The 17,704-nt window shown below is 42.4% G+C and overlaps 3 protein-coding genes across 3 annotated transcripts; all 3 read left to right on the forward strand.

Moving 5' to 3' along the window:
• On the forward strand, nucleotides 40-1,946 carry LOC8059165 (glycylpeptide N-tetradecanoyltransferase 1). Its single transcript, XM_002456187.2, has 2 exons — nucleotides 40-1,504; nucleotides 1,583-1,946. The coding sequence occupies exon 1, from the start codon at nucleotides 153-155 to the stop codon at nucleotides 1,452-1,454; it is 1,302 nt and encodes a 433-aa protein (XP_002456232.1). The 5' UTR covers nucleotides 40-152; the 3' UTR covers nucleotides 1,455-1,504; nucleotides 1,583-1,946.
• Nucleotides 5,084-8,230, forward strand: LOC8059166 (probable magnesium transporter NIPA9). The gene is made up of 9 exons (XM_002456188.2): nucleotides 5,084-5,493; nucleotides 5,597-5,695; nucleotides 5,778-5,907; nucleotides 6,079-6,167; nucleotides 6,428-6,484; nucleotides 6,554-6,612; nucleotides 6,768-6,888; nucleotides 7,213-7,361; nucleotides 7,779-8,230. Exons 1-9 carry the CDS (start codon nucleotides 5,383-5,385, stop codon nucleotides 7,993-7,995), a joined length of 1,032 nt encoding a protein of 343 aa, XP_002456233.1. The 5' UTR covers nucleotides 5,084-5,382; the 3' UTR covers nucleotides 7,996-8,230.
• LOC8059167 (casein kinase 1-like protein 2) lies at nucleotides 12,166-17,512 on the forward strand. The gene is made up of 14 exons (XM_002456189.2): nucleotides 12,166-12,629; nucleotides 12,739-12,779; nucleotides 13,459-13,528; nucleotides 13,617-13,765; nucleotides 14,102-14,197; nucleotides 14,296-14,366; nucleotides 14,752-14,813; nucleotides 14,968-15,031; nucleotides 15,103-15,187; nucleotides 15,261-15,387; nucleotides 15,489-15,568; nucleotides 15,670-15,727; nucleotides 15,806-15,942; nucleotides 16,743-17,512. The coding sequence occupies exons 1-14, from the start codon at nucleotides 12,554-12,556 to the stop codon at nucleotides 17,037-17,039; spliced, it is 1,413 nt and encodes a 470-aa protein (XP_002456234.1). The 5' UTR covers nucleotides 12,166-12,553; the 3' UTR covers nucleotides 17,040-17,512.

A 17,704-nucleotide genomic window follows, 5' to 3' on the forward strand; every position in this document is an offset into this window, starting at 1 on the left:
TTGCTAATTGTTACGCTTACGAGGAGAGGAGCCCACAAGACAAAGAGATCTGCCCGCTGCCCCCTCGCGTTCCCCTCCCCCCCGCCCCCCGTCGTCTTCTCTTCTCTCCCCAAATCCCCCAAACCCTACCGCCGATCCGGGCCCAGATCGCCATGGCCGCCCCCAACAGCAACGACGCCGCCAGCGCCAGTGGCACCGGCCCGGCTGGCGAGGAGGACATCTCCATCGAGGCGTTGGCGCGGCGCGTGCAGGAGCACATGACCCTCAACTCCAACCCCGCCGCTCGCCGCCACAAGTTCTGGGAGACGCAGCCCGTCGGCCAGTTCCGCGACGCCGCCGACACGTCGCTACCGGACGGCCCCATCGAGCCGCCCACGCCACTCTCCGAGGTGCGCGCTGACCCCTACCCGCTGCCTGCCGCCTTCGAGTGGCTCACCTGCGACCTCGATGACGACGCGCTCCTCGCCGACCTCTACTCGCTGCTCGCCCACAACTACGTCGAGGACGACGAGAACATGTTCCGCTTCAACTACTCCCCGGCCTTCCTCCGCTGGGCGCTCAAGCCGCCGTCCTTCTTCCGGGCCTGGCATATCGGTGTCCGCGCCAAGGAGTCCAAGAAGCTCGTCGCCTTCATCTCGGGCGTCCCGGCACGCATCCGCGCCCGCGACGACGTCGTCCGCATGGCCGAGATCAACTTCCTCTGCGTCCACAAGAAGCTCCGATCCAAGCGCCTGGCACCCGTGCTCATCCGGGAGGTCACCCGCCGCGTCCACCAGGAGAACATCTGGCAGGCTGCATACACCGCGGGGGTCGTCCTCCCAACCCCCATCACCACCTGCCGCTACTGGCACCGATCCCTCAACCCCAAGAAGCTTATCGATGTTGGGTTCTCTCGTCTCGGTCCGCGCATGACAATGAGCCGCACGGTCCGGCTATACAAGCTTCCTGATGCACCGCTCACCCCTGGGTTCCGCAGAATGGAGCTGCGGGATGTTGCTGCGGTCACACGGCTGTTGAGGGCTTACCTTGCGAGGTTTGTGGTGGCACCAGATTTTGATGAGGTAGATGTGGAGCACTGGCTGCTGCCCCAAGAGGATGTGGTGGACAGCTACCTTGTGGAGAGCCCTGAGACGCATGAGGTCACAGATTTCTGCAGCTTTTACACGCTGCCCTCGTCAGTGCTGAACAATGCTAACTATGCGACACTCAAAGCGGCATACTCGTATTACAACGTTTCCACCAAAACTCCGTTGCAGCAGCTGATGAATGATGCTCTGATTGTTGCCAAGCAGAAGAATTATGATGTGTTCAATGCTCTCGATGTCATGGAGAATGAGTCATTCCTCAAGGAACTCAAGTTTGGTCCTGGAGATGGGCAGCTCCACTATTATCTCTACAACTACCGTATTCGCAACGGCATCAAGCCCTCTGAGCTTGGTCTTGTGCTGCTATAGGGCAGTCTAATCAGGACAGTCCTGAGTTTACACCTTCCCTTCTGCAGCAGGTAATCGTTGTGCTGCTGGTTTAGTATCTGAATTTTATGATTAATATAGGTGATGATTTGGTTCCCTTAATGCTGTAGGTCTCACTGTGCAATCCCAGTGGTTTCCTCATTTTGTCTATTGTGGTAGTAGTTCTCCTTGATATGATTGCCATGGCCATTGATGGGAGTCCGAGATGATTTGCAAACAAGGAGACTGGAATTAGAAATCCTTTCCTTAATTTAAGGTTATTATTCCCATTAGTGACATTTTGTGTGTGTGGTCCACAACATGTATGCTGGCACTGATTTTACCGAGAAATTTTGATAGAACTTGTCTTATCGAAGTTGTTTGTGTGCTGCTGTGTTATGCTTGCACATGTATGGCCGTATGGATGTCTTGATGCTAGAACATTTGCCACGGCTCTGTCAGCACTACCCAAATTTTGATGGTTTCTTTTTATTATGAGCAGGTTCTATTAGTTTTTGTTTTGTCATTCATTAATTTGCTTTGTCCACATTCCAAGTTAACCAGAAATGTACTGATTGTGGCTTTCTAGGATGTCTCAACTCATTCGTCCTTTTCTAGGTTATAACATGTTTTACAAAGTGATAACTCCTACTTGATGTCGTATTGCTTGCATTACCTGAAATAGACCGATTGTGACCTTGTGGGTATCACAATTCATTCGTCTCTTTCCAGGTTATAACATGTTTCTACTTTCAAATGGTATCAATAACTCCTAGTTGATACTTGCATCACTGAGGCACTTCACCACCTCAGTCTACTGTACCCTCCTTTATATAAATTGATGTTCTAGGATTCTAGGTCTCTGTTTGGAAAATGCATCATTGACTTGTGGTGAACATGAATCATTTAGGTCATTCTGAGATAATATTAGCTTCTTACAAAAAGCTTAACTGGTGGCGTACCTAAATAACTCACTGTACTTAGTAAAAATTTGCATGCAACAGTCATTTGAACCTTTAAGTGTGCTCTTGTATGCAGCTGTAATTCCATTTTGTAGCTACTGGTGATAATTATACAAAATAGTTGTAGACCAAGCATAGATTTCCAGCATACTTCTTGGGTGTGATTTGTGCTTGCCCATTTGATGCACTGCATTTCCAAGCTGGGCTGCTGGCCTCATAAATATAAATGTGAATCGATATCTGTCTGCAAATTTTTAAGCAAAAACTTCTTTTTGTCTTGTGTGTATGTGCTTACACTTGTATTGCCCCTTGTGTTTAACTGATCTTTGTCGGGAATCTGAAAAATGAAACAAGCTGATATTCTGGGGTGTGATTTGTGCTTGCACTTTGATGCACTGCAGTTACAAGCTGGCTGTTGGCCTGATAAATATAAATGTGAATCGATATCTGCATATGTAAGTGACCGTCTGCAATTTTTTAAGCAAAAACTTTTTCTTTTTGTCTTGTGTTTGTGTGTATTGTGCTTACACTTGTATTGCCCCTTGTGTGATCTTTGTGGGGAATCTGAAAATGAAAGCAGGCGTGCAATACAGCAAATCCGTTCATTATCCAATTTGTATGCTAGAATATCATATGATACTGATCTAGTCCTGCAGCATGTTCAAGAGATAGCTTCAGTTATTGTATGCCCAGCTGAGCAGAGCGCAAGGCAGTCGTTATTTTATATGGTTTTGTGGAAGAACGAGGACCTGACTGTCTAGCCTACGTAGATGAATCGTGTATACGGAGTATATGGTTTTTATTGTCCCTCTTTCATATTCTAGGACAAACTTCACTTTACTCGCACTTGACTGCCAATGCAAAGTGTCGTGCTAATTGATAGACTAAGTTTAGTACATAGGGATCCAAACAGGTAGATTAACTGTTAGTCTATTAGTCATGGACTAATTGTTAGGTCCAGTTTGGATTATGGAAAAAAAGACCAATAACTAGTTGATTGATTTGTAGTCCCTAAGTATCGAGCAAACTAATCGTTAGTCTACTAATCATAAACTAGTTGTTAGTCCAATAGTCTATGGATAGGAGCTGACAACACTAATTGTTAGTCTACCCTAACAGACCCACAAATAGGAATTAGCAAGACTAGTGGTCAGTCCTAGTATCCAAACAAGCCATTTTCCTAAATAGTCCCCTACTCTACTTTTTTATGGCAGAGTAAAAAAAACTTAAATCCAATAGTGCCCAACTTAGGTCCCAAGGGGGCCCCTAAATCTAACAATTCTCTTTTCCGTGTGTCTTTTTTTCCCTATGGACTCTCTTCTGTGTGCCACCCTATTCTGCACCCTAGGTGGACGTCGCTTTTTCTCCCTAATACATTGGTGTCTGTTTCGGTTCTGGCAAGGCCATTCAATGTGGCTCCTCTCCTCTTGGTAAGAGATTTGACCTTGTTGTGGCTCTCGTCCTCGTGCCCCAGTGTGCTCCTCGGACTCCTCGTGTCGTCTTCGGTGCCCCTCCCCTTATCTCTCGAGCCTCCATAGCTCCCCTTGTCTCCACTTGGCAAGATACTTAGCTCCATCGTGGCTCCCCTCCCCGTGCATCTCCTCTCCTCTTGGTAATGCACTTGGCCCCGCCACAACTTCCTCCCCAATGCTTCAGTGCTCCTTGGCCTCGTGTTGTCTTCGCCTCTTCGGTGCTCCTCCCCTCTTCTCTCAATTGGAATAACAATGGATATTACCAAATGATAATTAAGTCACATATGCAACGTCTATTAGAAGTCTATTGAAATGTTGGTAGATATAGCCCCTGCTTATTTCTTTTTATAGTGTGAAAAACAAACTTATAAGCTTAAAGACTGATGGGGGAGGGGGCATGCATGCTATTAGATTGTAAGAATCAGACAATAGGCCTTGTTTAGATCCAAAAAGTTTTTGGATTTTGATGCTGTAGTACTTTTGTTTTTATTTAACAAACATTGTCCAATCATGAAGGAAATAGGCTTAAAAGATTCATCTCGCGATTTACAGGCAAACTGTGCAATTAGTTTTTGTTTTTATCTATATTTAATGCTCTATGCATGTGCCGCAAGATTCGATGTGACGGAGAATTTTGAAAAGTTTTTGGTTTTTGAGGTGAAGGCTTTGTTTAGAGGTAAAAACTTTTTGGATTTCGCTACTTGTCACTTTCGTTTATTTATGGCAAATATTGTCTACTCATAGACTAACTAGGGTCAAAAGATTCGTCTCGTGATTTACAGGCAAACTGTGTAATTAGTTTTTGTTTTTGTCTATATTTAATGCTTCATACATGTGCTTTAAGATTCGATATGACGAGTAATCTCGAAAACTTTTTGATTTTTGGGGTGAACTAAATAAGGCTTGTTCCGATAAAAGGTAGGTTGCACGATCAACCTGAAAAGATACTTTGCACTCATCACTACTCGCACCCATAAGATTTGCTAAAATACACGAAATTGAAATCTTAATCAAATGTTTGGGCTGATTTTTTTCCTTTTTTTTGTGAGTGGAGTCTGGGCTGAATTATATGCATTTCAAATTCCGAGAGCCCAAAAATATTAGCCCAAAGCACAAAAACATTGGAGGAGAATATACTCGCGTCGCAAACATGCTGTCCCGTCCCGCACACGCGACCCACCACCAGCAGCGACGATGCCACCAGCCCACCACCGCCGCCCATCCAATCCAACAACGGCCGCGGCAGCAGCAGAGAGACAGGGAGGAGAGGACACCGCCCCAAAGCTCCGAGCCGCGGCACCTGCAAGCACGGGCGCGCGGCCGAGAAAAGCGCAGCCCTGCCGCGACTCTGCCACCTCTCCCTCGTGGTCTCCTCCTCCACTTGCTCCTGCTCCTCCAGACCTCCACCCCTCCAAAAGGGAGCCGGCCCCCAATCCCTCTTAGCCCGGCGCACGGCGCAGGAAGGGGTTCGATCGGATCGGCGCCGTCGGAGGCGAGATGTGGGAGTCGGTGGCGCTGACGCTGGCGGGCACCGCCGGCAACAACATCGGCAAGGTCCTGCAGAAGAAGGGCACCCTCATCCTCCCTCCCCTCTCCCTCAAGCTCAAGGTATTCCCCCCATGACCCATCCCCTTCCTTCGCCAAACTCCTTTCGCTCCAGATCGCGCTGCTGAGCCCCTCACGAGTTACGGCGTTCCTGTCACGCGCGCAGGTGGTCAAGGCGTACGCGTCTAACCAGCTCTGGATCAGCGGTTTCCTTATGGACATGTGCGGCGCCGCGCTCATGCTCACCGCGCTCTCCCAGGCGCCGGTGCGTTGCCTCTTGCCTCTTATCCCTGCGCATTCCGTGCGGTGATTGGATCGCTTATGGTCCCTTGCTAACGGTGGCGCAGGTCTCCGTTGTTCAGCCCATTGCTGGTTGCGGTCTCGCAATACTCTGCGTTTTCTCCCATTTTTACCTCAAGGAGGTTATGAACGGCCTCGATTGGATTGCCATCACGCTAGCTGGTCTCGGCACCATAGGTAACAGATATCCACAAATCTGTACCATTGTGATTTGTAGTAGAAATGGAAGTCAGACATGCCTATAGGATTCATTGTTTCACGAAGATTTCATTGACCTTTTATATAGGCTTGATGATGTCATTGGCTGGTGTTCATGCATTTGGTTGATTCTGTCTTCTCTTACTTCAGGTGTGGGTGTTGGAGGCGAGGAACAGAAAGTTGATCAGATACCTCTTTTAAATATACCCTGGCTAGTGCTCTCCATTGTCATCTTGTTTGTAGGTACCATACTCTGTGCTGCATAAATTCTACTATTACATGATATTCACTTAATATGCTTTGTACCAAAAGAAGTGCATTCTGTGCTATGTATTTAGCTAGGTCTTTCTGCTTCAGTTTTCATGTCTTTCTAACAAGAGTTATTTATCGGTTAGATGATTGTGGTATGCCTCCTGTGAGTCTGAGGGAAAAAAATTGTGCTATGCCAATAGTTCTTCTAAGTTGTAACCTCCGTAACCATAAATCATTCCCATCTCAGGTACTGCTCAACACATGGCTTCATATGTATAAAAAGCAAAGGCGCGAGCAAGAGTTGGTGAGTATTTTATCACTCTATAAACCTGTTTGCATATTGCAAGTCTTGACACAGCGCCATCCCATGCAGACTGGACCTGAAGTGATCGAGGAGATCATATATGGCTTAGAATCTGGCATTTTGTTTGGGTAATTTACTACTGTTGATGTTGTTTTATCATTCTATACTACACCCTTTTGTCGCCTGAGGATGTGACTAAATTGAGGGTTTCCCATTCATCACTTTTTTACTGACATTTATTAGTAAGGAGATCACATGACTAATGACATCATTACATATATAGGATTTCTTCAGTGATCTCTAAGATGGGATTTGTGATGTCCGAGATGGGTTTTCCGAAGATTGTTGTGCCTGCTGCCATTTCTTGTAGTGTTTGCTGCAGTGCAGTGGGATTTGTGTATCAGGTACGTCTAGTTTTCTGGAGATTTGCCAACCGGATTTGTGTCATCCACCGCACCTTCTTCAGAATGTCTGCTATGTATCTGTTGTGTTTCTAGAAGATATTCCACCATTTCAAGGGCATGGGTTATTTGCAAATTTTAGTGGCTTGCCTCATTGCAGATACTGTACTGATTGTTATTTCTATTATAAATTGCACTAGTTTATTCAACCTTTTTTTTTGAAACATCCGTATGTTTAAGATGAACTATAAGGACTAGCCCAACAGTTTTCTTACAATGTCCTGATTTCATCTGTATTCTCCTCTAATGGTTCTTTTATCCATGCAGACTCGAGGCCTCAAGCATGGGAGGGCAATTGTTGTATCTACGTGTACATCAGTGGCATCTATAGTGTCTGGTGTTGTAGCTGGCATGATTGCACTTGATGAACATCTGCCTAAAGCTCCCACAGCTCGATTTCTCCTCTTACTGGGATGGTAATACTTTTATGCTACATTGTGTTCTCCTGTACTGCACTGCTTGATTTGGTTCTGTTCTCACTGGCTTTACTCTCATCTGCTGCAATCTGCATTATGTTATACATAGTAATTTCATGTAGTGCTGATGCTAAAGGGCAGTACTAGTTTACTAGGTCTGCTTTGGTGCTATATGATTTCTCTGTTCTTGCTAGGATTCAATTGTTTCATGTGATGACCATGGCCCAGATAGGCCCACAACATTGCCAGTTGTTGGGTGGGTTATCTTGGAACGGATGAGGAGTATTTTTAACAGCTGTCCCTGTTATATATATGTTTACTTTAACCATATGATGATATTGTTACCTGTTAAGATTACGTAATGTTTCTCTTTTAACAAACAGCTTGAGAATCTAAGAAATTAGCTAAATCTTGCAGGTTCTTCATCATCTCTGGAGTAATACTGCTTGTTAGTTCAACCCGATTGATTGCACGTCTGCCTAGGCCTGTTCAGAAGTTTTTGAAGAGCAACATAGAGCGAACCCACAGCATAAGGAGGCCTGGTTCAGCACGAGGGAAGGATGCCATCCCAACAACAACAATCCATACGTCGTCACTACACTTGCTTACTTCTCCAACAAAGGAGAAGGCCTAGAAAAATGTTGCCACTAGAGCAACTTTGTTTCGGCACCTCACGTTTGTCATGTCATTATTTGATTGAATGGTTCCGTGAACGTAGTCTAGAGTAGCATCTTAAAAGTTTGGGCTGGTTATTCACCATACTGCCCTTTATAGGTCTAACAGAAACTTGGAAAAATATTGCTGAGTTTTTATCAGGTCTCGTCTTTTGTTTGGTTGCTGAGTGCAAAATCTGGAGCTGGTATCGCGCAGTGCAACCTCAATGATCACAGGCTGGGAAATGTTACCCAATGTCATTGATTGGTGGCATGATTTCTTTGTCAAATCAGTTCCATGACATTTGGCAATTTTTGCCGAAAAAAGAAAATGCAGCAGTAAGCCAGTAATCCTGCATTTTTCAACTGCTCGTACTAGCCTTGTTGGGTTGTGCAGAAAGGGTGCAGGGAAAACCACAAATCCAGGTTTACGGATCCTGTCCCTTTCCCCCCAAAAAATTGGCTATAAAGGTTTGCAGATTTATAAATATGGCGATACAGATGATGATCTTAGGAGAGCTTTTTGAGGTCAAGTGGGATAGTCAGTCTGGCCAAAAACCAGACTACCAGAGGCAGCAGGCAGGATTCTGAATGGTGCCTTGAACGACATCTCGTACGCATCTTTAGAGTTCTTTGGAGATTGATTTATGGAAAAGAAGTTACTTGGACCGGGATGTTACACGAGAGGCCAGGTTGTCACTGTCTATGTGTGTGCCTGCTTTCTGGATGGTGCCTTGAACCAGAGGCAACTAGGTTGTTGTCCATGTGTGCACAATAACACGATCTGTATGAGCATTTGATGTTCTGTCTAACCATTTCAATGCAAGCCTTTCACGGTTCATGTGAGCGTTGGTCGATTTTAAGGTGTCCTTATTAATTTTCATCACAGAAGTTTTATTCCACGCCCCTTCATTCTTCCTCATTTTGAGTTTTCAGGCTTCAACCACAAATCCAAAAAAACAAATCTACTGTGTTGTAGTTCTATAAAGAAAAGATGCACATCTTTAACCTATACGAATAAGGGCCTGTTTGGTTATAAAGTTTACCACTTATCACATCAAAGGTTTCGACACATGTATAAAGTTTTAATAAATGTAGACTATTTATAAAACTAAAAACGTGGCTAGAGAGTAATTTTCGAGACGAATTTTTTGAGCCTAATTAGTCCATGATGGGACACTAATAGCCAAATAAAATAAAAATACTACAAGTACCCGTTAAATTTTAACAACCTCAACCAAACACATCATAAGGTATCCTTGGAAGTTCTAAATCATCAATTAAAAATAGGAACAAGTGGATCAGTATAAAATTAATGCTTGATCTCATTGTGTCTCCATTATCCATGCTGCCAAACAAAGTGGCCAATGGGCAAGCGGGTCCAAATCAGAATGTATTACAGGTGTGTGAGGAATTTCGGATCAGTCCGAAGAACATGCTTTGTTGAGAAAAGGTGAGTGCCTTGCAGATGCTTCCTTCTTGTTTCCCTTGTGACATAAGCTACGACAAAGCACTATCTGAAACAGCCCGGGCCTATCACGATTAAAATGGCATTTAATTTTCTGTGTTGGGTTAGGTATATGCTAGTACAATAGATATGGTTTTGTTTGTCCAGAAAATTTTGTTTATAAAATAATCTATCCAGTTCAGCTGGGTCGTCAACAAATGAACGCCTGTCGTTATACGTGTGGTATACAACAAGTACGTACCCGTCGCTTTGGTCAGCATCTAGAACGTTTCAACCATCCAGGGGACTGAGGGCAAAAAGATTTTGGATTTGGGCTCGCGCAGCTTGTACTGTTCGTCTTTCATACTGGTAGGGCGCTAGGCCTTGTTTACTTTCTCACCTTTCACTCATCCCAACGAATCTTTAGACATATATATGGAACATTAAATATAAACAAAAAAAACTTAATTACACAGTTTGATGTTAAATCGTAACATAAACCTTTTAAATCTAATTAGTCTATGATTAGCTATAATTGTTAAGTAACCAATATATGCTAATGACAGATTAATTAATCTTAATAAATTCATTTTGCAGTTTTTAGACAAGTTATATAATTTATTTTATTATTATTATTATTATTATTATTATTATTATTATTATTATTATTATTATTATTATTATTATTATTATTATTATTATTATTATTCTAGTTTAATACTTAAAATATATACAACGACGTGATTATACAGAACTATCTCACTTTACAAGTTCACATACAAGTTGCGTGTCTCCTATCCTATCTGACACGTTGTTTCCAGCTAGCATTGCCACCTTTATGCTACCTTGGAAGTTTACAGAGTTAGAGTACGATTATTTAACCAATCCTAACTGCTGAGAGTGCCATGGCAACACTACAAAGTACGAACCCACATTTTCCTAGTGGACGAAGCACTTGGTGTTGACTAAAAGTTCTCAATGCAAATTTCAAAAGGAAGAAAAAAAGTTATCGATGGCAAAAGGTCTCGCGGTTCAACTGATATTGCTTTTGAACATTCTTGGGCAAAAGCTTGTTACATCTACTTATTAGATTATATCTTATTAAAACAAGTCGATTGGGTGCTCAAGGATCATACTTAAGGCACAATTTTCTTGACCATGAATCTTTGGCAACCGGTGCCATTATACTCTCCGACACCATCGAAAACAAAGAAAAGTGTCAAGTGCTAATGATTTGCAGCAGGTTGCAGTTTTCATCATGATAAATTGGTAGCAGTAGCAGTATATCATGATAAAAGAGAGATTTTTTTATGGGGATATAGAATAAGAAGCGGTTAGACCCAAAACATAGTTACTCCTACTTGCAAAAAAAAAACCAAAACATAGTCTTTTGGTGTATATAGTTTTTAAAAGGAAAAAAAATGTGTTCATCTTTTATGGTAAAACCAGGATTCAAGATTTCAAGGGTGCCCGATAGAAAATCCAAAGATTCGTATTATAATAATATCGCGATTTGTTGTGAATATATAACTCTAGACTCATAAATTTGAAGGTTGCCAAGCTAAATTTTCCTTACCTTGGCTTCATGCTTAAGCTAAACTTGTGAGGTTATGTGTTTCTTCACTAGTGAACACTTCTGCGAAAAATTTATTTACTTGACCAAACTTTGATCGTAATCACAAATCTAAAACCTTTCTGTTTAACTTAATCAAATACTATAGGTAGGTGGTCAAAGTTTAATCATTGACCGAGTGCCTAATATCTGTGAATTGAGCAAGCAATCTAGTACTCCCTCCATTTTTTTACATGTCATATTAACTTCATCCCATATCAGTTGTATTTTTAATCATCCATTTCAAAAAATCATATAGGTTCTTGATATGAGATATATATTTTTAGATTCACTATGTTAAAGTAGCGAGATACTTTTCATAATATATAATCTATCTGTTGTGAAACTATAATGACTTTTTATATATAAAATGAATTGTAAGATAGTAATATTTCACTTAGGACAAAACTAATGTGACGTATAAAAAAAGGAAGGGAGTAGTATGTTTCTATTATTTCTAGTTTAAGTAGCAGATCATCTTGATTTTTCCAGATACATAATTTCTATATGCACTTAAATATTCGTTGTCAAATTACAAGTAATTTTGATTTTCCTTGATACATAGATGTGGTTATTTAGGCCTTGTTTAGTTCGTAAAAATTTTCAAGATTCCCCGTCACATCGAATCTTTGGTCACATACATGGAGCATTAAATATAGACGAAAATAAAAACTAACTGCACAGTTTACCTGTAATTTGTGAGATGAATCTTTTGAGCCTAGTTACTCCGTGATTAGATAATGTTTGTCAAATAAAAACGAAATGCTACAGTAGCCAAAAACAAAATTTTTTGCCAACTAAACAAGGCCTTAGCTAGACAACCAAAATGGTTTACAATCTGGAATGAGAGAGTATTTTATACATGAAATAATTGAGAGGGAAAATATCTGACGCCAAGTTTCATATACTACTAGTAGCAACAAGAGTCTGCCACCTCATCAGCCGGTCAGGATAATATAGTACGGTACTCCATTGCGTGCACCCAGCTATAATAATCACTCGAGGAACAGTCCACCATGGTCGATAGGGACACGGATAGCGACCGAAGGGAGGGACCAAAACGCAAAACAGCCGAACCCCCATGGAGGGAGGGAGGGAGATAGAATCGAAAGGCCGAACTGCTCCAGCATCTTTTTTTTTCCTCTCTTGCTTCGCCTGGTTGTTTGCTTTGCTTCGTCTACTTCTCAACATCCCCCGAAAAACGGAGGATTGGACTCGCTCCACCACCGGAAGCGTGTGTACGCGCACGGACCGCCCGCCCCCGCACGGCCATGGCAGACGCCGCCTCCCCCTCAACCTGGTCCCTATCCACAAACCCTAGGTAGCAAGCACGGGAGTGCGCCGCCGCCAGATCCCCGAGACGCCGCGCAGCCCCGCCGATCTGTGCTCCGCGGCTAGATTTCTGGGTGTGAAAGAGCGCGTTTTTTTTTAGCAGTTTTTAGCTAGGGAGATTTTTTTGGGAAGGGAGAGAGCTGGAATAATGGAGCCGAGGGTTGGGAACAAGTTCCGGCTTGGCCGCAAGATCGGGAGCGGCTCTTTCGGGGAGATCTACCTCGGTGCGTAGTCGCTGCTCGCCTGCTCGTGCTCTAGAGATGGATATGTTTTTGTTCCGTGCTCTCTTTCCGCTGCTGCTGATGGCTCTGTCTCTGTCGCTTGTGGATGCAGGCACCAATATCCAGACGAACGAGGAGGTTGCGATTAAGCTGGTCCGTGCTCTCTCGACTCTTGCTGCTGGATTGCCAGCAAATTTGTGTTACATTCTACCAGTTTTGGATGTTTTAGCTTCCTGATGTGTAGTACAGCTGTTAGTGCATCTTATCTTGGTGACCACTGTTGGGCACAGCAGCATATAGTTGCTGTTAGCCCAGGTGTTGGTTTGGGACTTCGGGTGCTTTAATTTGTAGCTATATTCAGTGTTCTTCTAGCCGTCCAGTACCAACTGCAGCTCTATGAGTTTGCTCTGGATTCTGGTTCTGCTTGCATTAGCCCCTATTGTTCTCAACAGATGGATCGGTCATAGTAGTATGTTGGCTCTCCTTGCTTGACCGCGCCTGTGGTTGACTTGGTAGGGCTTGAATGATTTGTGCATCTATGGTCACTCTATAATATTTGGAGGTGCTAATTGTGACGAGATGGACCTCTTGGACTATTCTCTGATGTGTCTTGATTGACTGGTAGATGAATGAACCAAGGACAATTGGCCCTTCAAATTTTGGATGATGAGGTCTAGAAATAGACTGCATTCCTGATACATGCAATGTAGAGTTGCTTGTAGTAGCTTAGTGCTTCCATAAACTATTTACTGCAAAAATGCTTGGCCATTCAGCTTGGTTACTGGTATCAGCTTATGAGCTCAGCTTTTGATTGCCCTTTTTGTATTCACAGGAAAATGTGAAGACAAAGCATCCTCAGTTGCTCTATGAATCAAAGATTTATAGGATTCTGCAAGGAGGAAGTATGGAAGCTTTTGACTGTTCGCACGTTCTTTGTGATGTAAGAATACGTTTTAGGGCAGATGAGACTGACAATCTTTGTTCTGACAGCTGGAATACCGAACGTCAGATGGTTTGGTGTAGAAGGAGACTACAATGTCTTGGTTATGGATTTACTTGGACCAAGCCTTGAGGATCTATTCAATTTCTGCAGCAGGAAATTGTCTCTGAAGACTGTACTTATGCTCGCTGATCAGATGGTATGCATAGTGCCATAATAGAATCCTGTTTCTTCTCAAGTTTTAGTACATATGCTTTTCCATAGTATGAGTCAACTCTCCATATGTGTCTGCTCTCATGGCTATGACCCAGACATTGCTACCCAGTATCCACGTTGGCACCTTGCATTTGCACACAGGCACACAAATCATCATCAATCATTTATGATGTTTCGTACTTTCGTTGCGGTTCCCACATCAAACACTCTCCCTCCTGAGCATCTCTGCTTCTCTGGTTGAATTATTCTGTTTGTATACATTATCCTTTTCCCACTTATGACAGATGAGCTTTATGTAATCTGCCCTCCCCACTTGTAGATAAATCGAGTGGAATTTGTTCATTCCAAGTCTTTTCTGCATCGAGATATTAAGCCTGATAATTTCCTCATGGGTCTTGGCAGACGAGCTAATCAGGTGGGTGTCAATACCATCTTTAGCATGTGCTTACGATTTCCTTTCAGTTTTTGTTGGGTTTATTAACCACTTTATGTTTTGTTCTGTTTTTCATCCAGGTCTACGTTATAGACTTTGGCCTTGCTAAAAAATACAGGGATACCTCGACGCATCAGCACATCCCATACAGGCATAGAATAATATAAGCATTCCTGAGTTATATATATGCTTTGTGTTCCTTCCTGTAGTAAGCATGTTTAGTGTTCTTGTAATTATCTCAAGTTACTTCCCATTTTTCTCTTGTGTATTTTCTAGGGCCAAGCCGGAAATTCTAAGCCTGTCAAACTTTTTGTTAGCACAAGTTCTATCTGGCTACTACTATAATGCTTAGTAATTACAATAGACACATCTTAGTACTCACATGAGTGTGGAGGGAAGAAAAATAGACTAAATAAATAAAAAGATGCCAGTCGTGGCAATTCGGTAGTTGTATCTTGCAGATATGTTAGTCATTTTTTTACCTTTTTTTCTAGCTATTCGCGCATGCAATTTTAACTAGCTTGTAAATGCTGCAGGGAGAACAAGAACTTGACAGGAACTGCAAGATATGCTAGTGTCAACACCCATCTTGGCATTGGTGAGAATTATATACAGTATTAGTTGAAGTTCTTTTTTTCCATGATATGCATTGTACTATTCTTCAATATATGTCGTAAAGTGCAATTTTGGTGATATTTGTACTAGTGCATTCTATATGGTCTGGCTAAATTTTTCTCTTGTTTGAATGCTAGAACAAAGCCGAAGAGATGACTTGGAATCTCTTGGATATGTGCTTATGTACTTCCTGAGGGGCAGGTGAGTTTGATCAGTCATCTGCTCCTTTTGTATGCATCCCATTTTAGGTTAACATTTTTTTCCTTTTGCAGCCTTCCTTGGCAAGGTCTTAAAGCAGGAACAAAGAAGCAAAAGTATGAGAAAATTAGTGAGAAGAAAGTTGCAACATCAATTGAGGTATGTCCAGTGCATCTTTAGCTGGAATTGGAACTTTTCCCTAGGAAATCCTTATGTTGTCGATCTATTTCAGGCTCTATGCCGTGGGTATCCTACTGAGTTTGCATCATATTTCCATTATTGCCGCTCACTACGGTTTGATGACAAGCCTGACTATTCATACCTCAAGCGATTATTCCGTGACCTTTTCATTCGCGAAGGCCAGTTCCTTTGCCTTGCTTTCACTTTTAAGGATATATCAGTACCCTTTCCAAGAGAAAAAAAGTGTGCCCATGTTCATTATTGGAACTCTGTTTTGCAGGTTTTCAGTTTGACTATGTATTTGACTGGACAATACTGAAGTACCAACAATCTCAAATAGCCACTGCTCCACCCCGTGTGGTAGTGAACTTCTCCAACGCTCCCTCCTTGAGTTACCCACCAAACATGCACATATGTGAACTATCTGCAGGGATAACTTTGATGCCTTACCTTTGTTACAGGGCCATGGCGCGGGGCCTTCTGGGTTGGCACCTGCATTACAGAATGACAGGCAATCAGGTAATTTGGTGCACTCCTTCATTTACCTTGTTTGCATTTCTGTATTTGATTGAGTAATGCTCATTGTTTATCTTTCAGGCCCTGAGGAAGCAAGGACTAGTGGTTGGTCATCAATGGACCGGCGTCGTGCCCCACTACCAATTACAAGCGTGGGGACATTATCTAAGCAGAAAGCACCAGTAGGGAATGATGCTACTGTTTCTAGAGATGCTGTGGTAAGTTAGTTGTCATATTGTTCTTTGTTTATAATGGGAAAAGTGTGCAAGATGGGGCAACTTTTCATGTTGTAGACGCAGTGTAATAAAGCTATTCCATTGCACAATGTACACAAACTGTTCTGGGAATAGCACAACGTACACATACTGTTCTGTGATGCGAGCCATAAAACTTTTTAGTATCTAACCTTTTATCTTCGAATATCTATTTGTAACATATGAAAGTGGAGATTTATCGGCGACTACATTTTCATGGTATTATTATGCATGGGTTTTATATACTTCATCATAGAATTTAGTGGTCAAAGTGGCATTGTGGAGACAGTTTACATCACAATGATGTTCTTTTGTGAGCAGAGGGCATATCACGCCAAACATAGTGCGGACACCACTACAAAGGCTTATGTGTTGGTAGTTGGGCTCTTTGGGATAATGGGTTGGAGAATTTGGAATCAACATTCGTATACACATGACTTAATTAACATTACAAGATCCTGGTCAGTTCTTGCAGTTCTGAAAGTTTGTCAGAAATTTTGGATAAGTTATTATCTTGAACAATAATGCGGAGATTAGTCAATACCTATAGGTGGTTTTGAAGATTTTGCACCAACATTGGGGATTTTGAGCTGCTGTTTTCAGTTTCATCGAGTCCTCCTGTACATCACTTTGTACAGAGTACTCAGTTGCTTTCTTGATTAATGAATGCTGGTTTAGATTAATCTTCACTATTGTGTTTTGACTTGGTAATAGTAGTATACCTCATTGATTTGTATTTTCTTTGTTACAATGTTTCTCTTTAGATATCTGGACCAAACTTTCTGGGAAGGTCAAGTGGATCTTCAAGGAGGCCTGTTATTTCAACTAGCCGTGATGTGGTGGCCACTGATAGTTCTGAGCCTTCACGAGCACGTACAACTGATGCAAGCCCTGGGGCATTCCGCAGAGCCTCAGGTCCCCAGAGAAGCTCACCTGTCCATTCTGCAGAACAAAAGCGCTCATCCTCAGGCCGGCATCCATCTAATGTGAAGAACTATGATTCTGCTCTCAAAGGCATTGAAGGTCTTAATTTTGATGGTGACGAGAGGGTTCAGTACTAGAGCTGCAAGAAATACTACGTCCACTGTAAAAATCATAATCAGGTGGTAAGCATTGTGTTTCCTGTTGAGTTTTGGATCAACAGGAAATAAAATGCTGGAAGGAGGATCTGATCACGTGTTGGGCGGTTTCAGGTGGTCCTCTGAGCAAGGTAAATAAATGGTCCTATCTGAGGCGCTTCAAGCCTAGCTCTCATAATGTTGTTACGCTATGTATGTAAATGTCTCTTATAGTGTGAATGTCAGGCGCCCGGATTCATCAGTCTATTTTATTGTTCAATTCCTTAAGATGTTCCATTTTGAGTTGCTGAATCTTGGGACAACAAAGATGTGAGACTGGTAGGACTTTATTTGGAAAACTGGAATTCGAGCATGTAGAATTTTTAAATCGGTTTATTGGACAAATTTGTCTGAACATGTTCCTGACTAGTAATGTGATCTATCAAGGCAAACGATGTTATTTGTCCCTGTGATTATCCATTCATCCATCTCCAGTTTTCACACTCCTGACAATATTATAGCACCAGTGAGCATCAGGTTCCTTTCTGGTTCAAATTCTGCAACTACGTTGATTCACTACGTTTCTATTTCTCTACCCAATCTTTCAGTAGGAATTCTGTCTAAAAACTATGCCTTCATCTAGCACTGTTATTTTTATTTGACAATTA

Source organism: Sorghum bicolor, chromosome 3 (genome assembly GCF_000003195.3).
Source record: "Sorghum bicolor cultivar BTx623 chromosome 3, Sorghum_bicolor_NCBIv3, whole genome shotgun sequence".
In the NCBI taxonomy this organism is placed as follows: domain Eukaryota; kingdom Viridiplantae; phylum Streptophyta; class Magnoliopsida; order Poales; family Poaceae; genus Sorghum; species Sorghum bicolor.

Coding starts and splice junctions, on each gene's coding strand:
- LOC8059167 (XM_002456189.2), top strand. CDS start 12,554: ATGGAGCCGAGGGTTGGGAACAAGTTCCGGCTTGGCCGCAAGATCGGG. Junction 13,766..14,101: donor TTATGCTCGCTGATCAGATG/GTATGCATAGTG, acceptor CCCCACTTGTAG/ATAAATCGAGTGGAATTTGT. Junction 15,728..15,805: donor ACAGAATGACAGGCAATCAG/GTAATTTGGTGC, acceptor TTTATCTTTCAG/GCCCTGAGGAAGCAAGGACT.
- LOC8059165 (XM_002456187.2), top strand. CDS start 153: ATGGCCGCCCCCAACAGCAACGACGCCGCCAGCGCCAGTGGCACCGGC.
- LOC8059166 (XM_002456188.2), top strand. CDS start 5,383: ATGTGGGAGTCGGTGGCGCTGACGCTGGCGGGCACCGCCGGCAACAAC. Junction 5,908..6,078: donor AGCTGGTCTCGGCACCATAG/GTAACAGATATC, acceptor CTCTTACTTCAG/GTGTGGGTGTTGGAGGCGAG. Junction 6,889..7,212: donor CAGTGGGATTTGTGTATCAG/GTACGTCTAGTT, acceptor TTATCCATGCAG/ACTCGAGGCCTCAAGCATGG.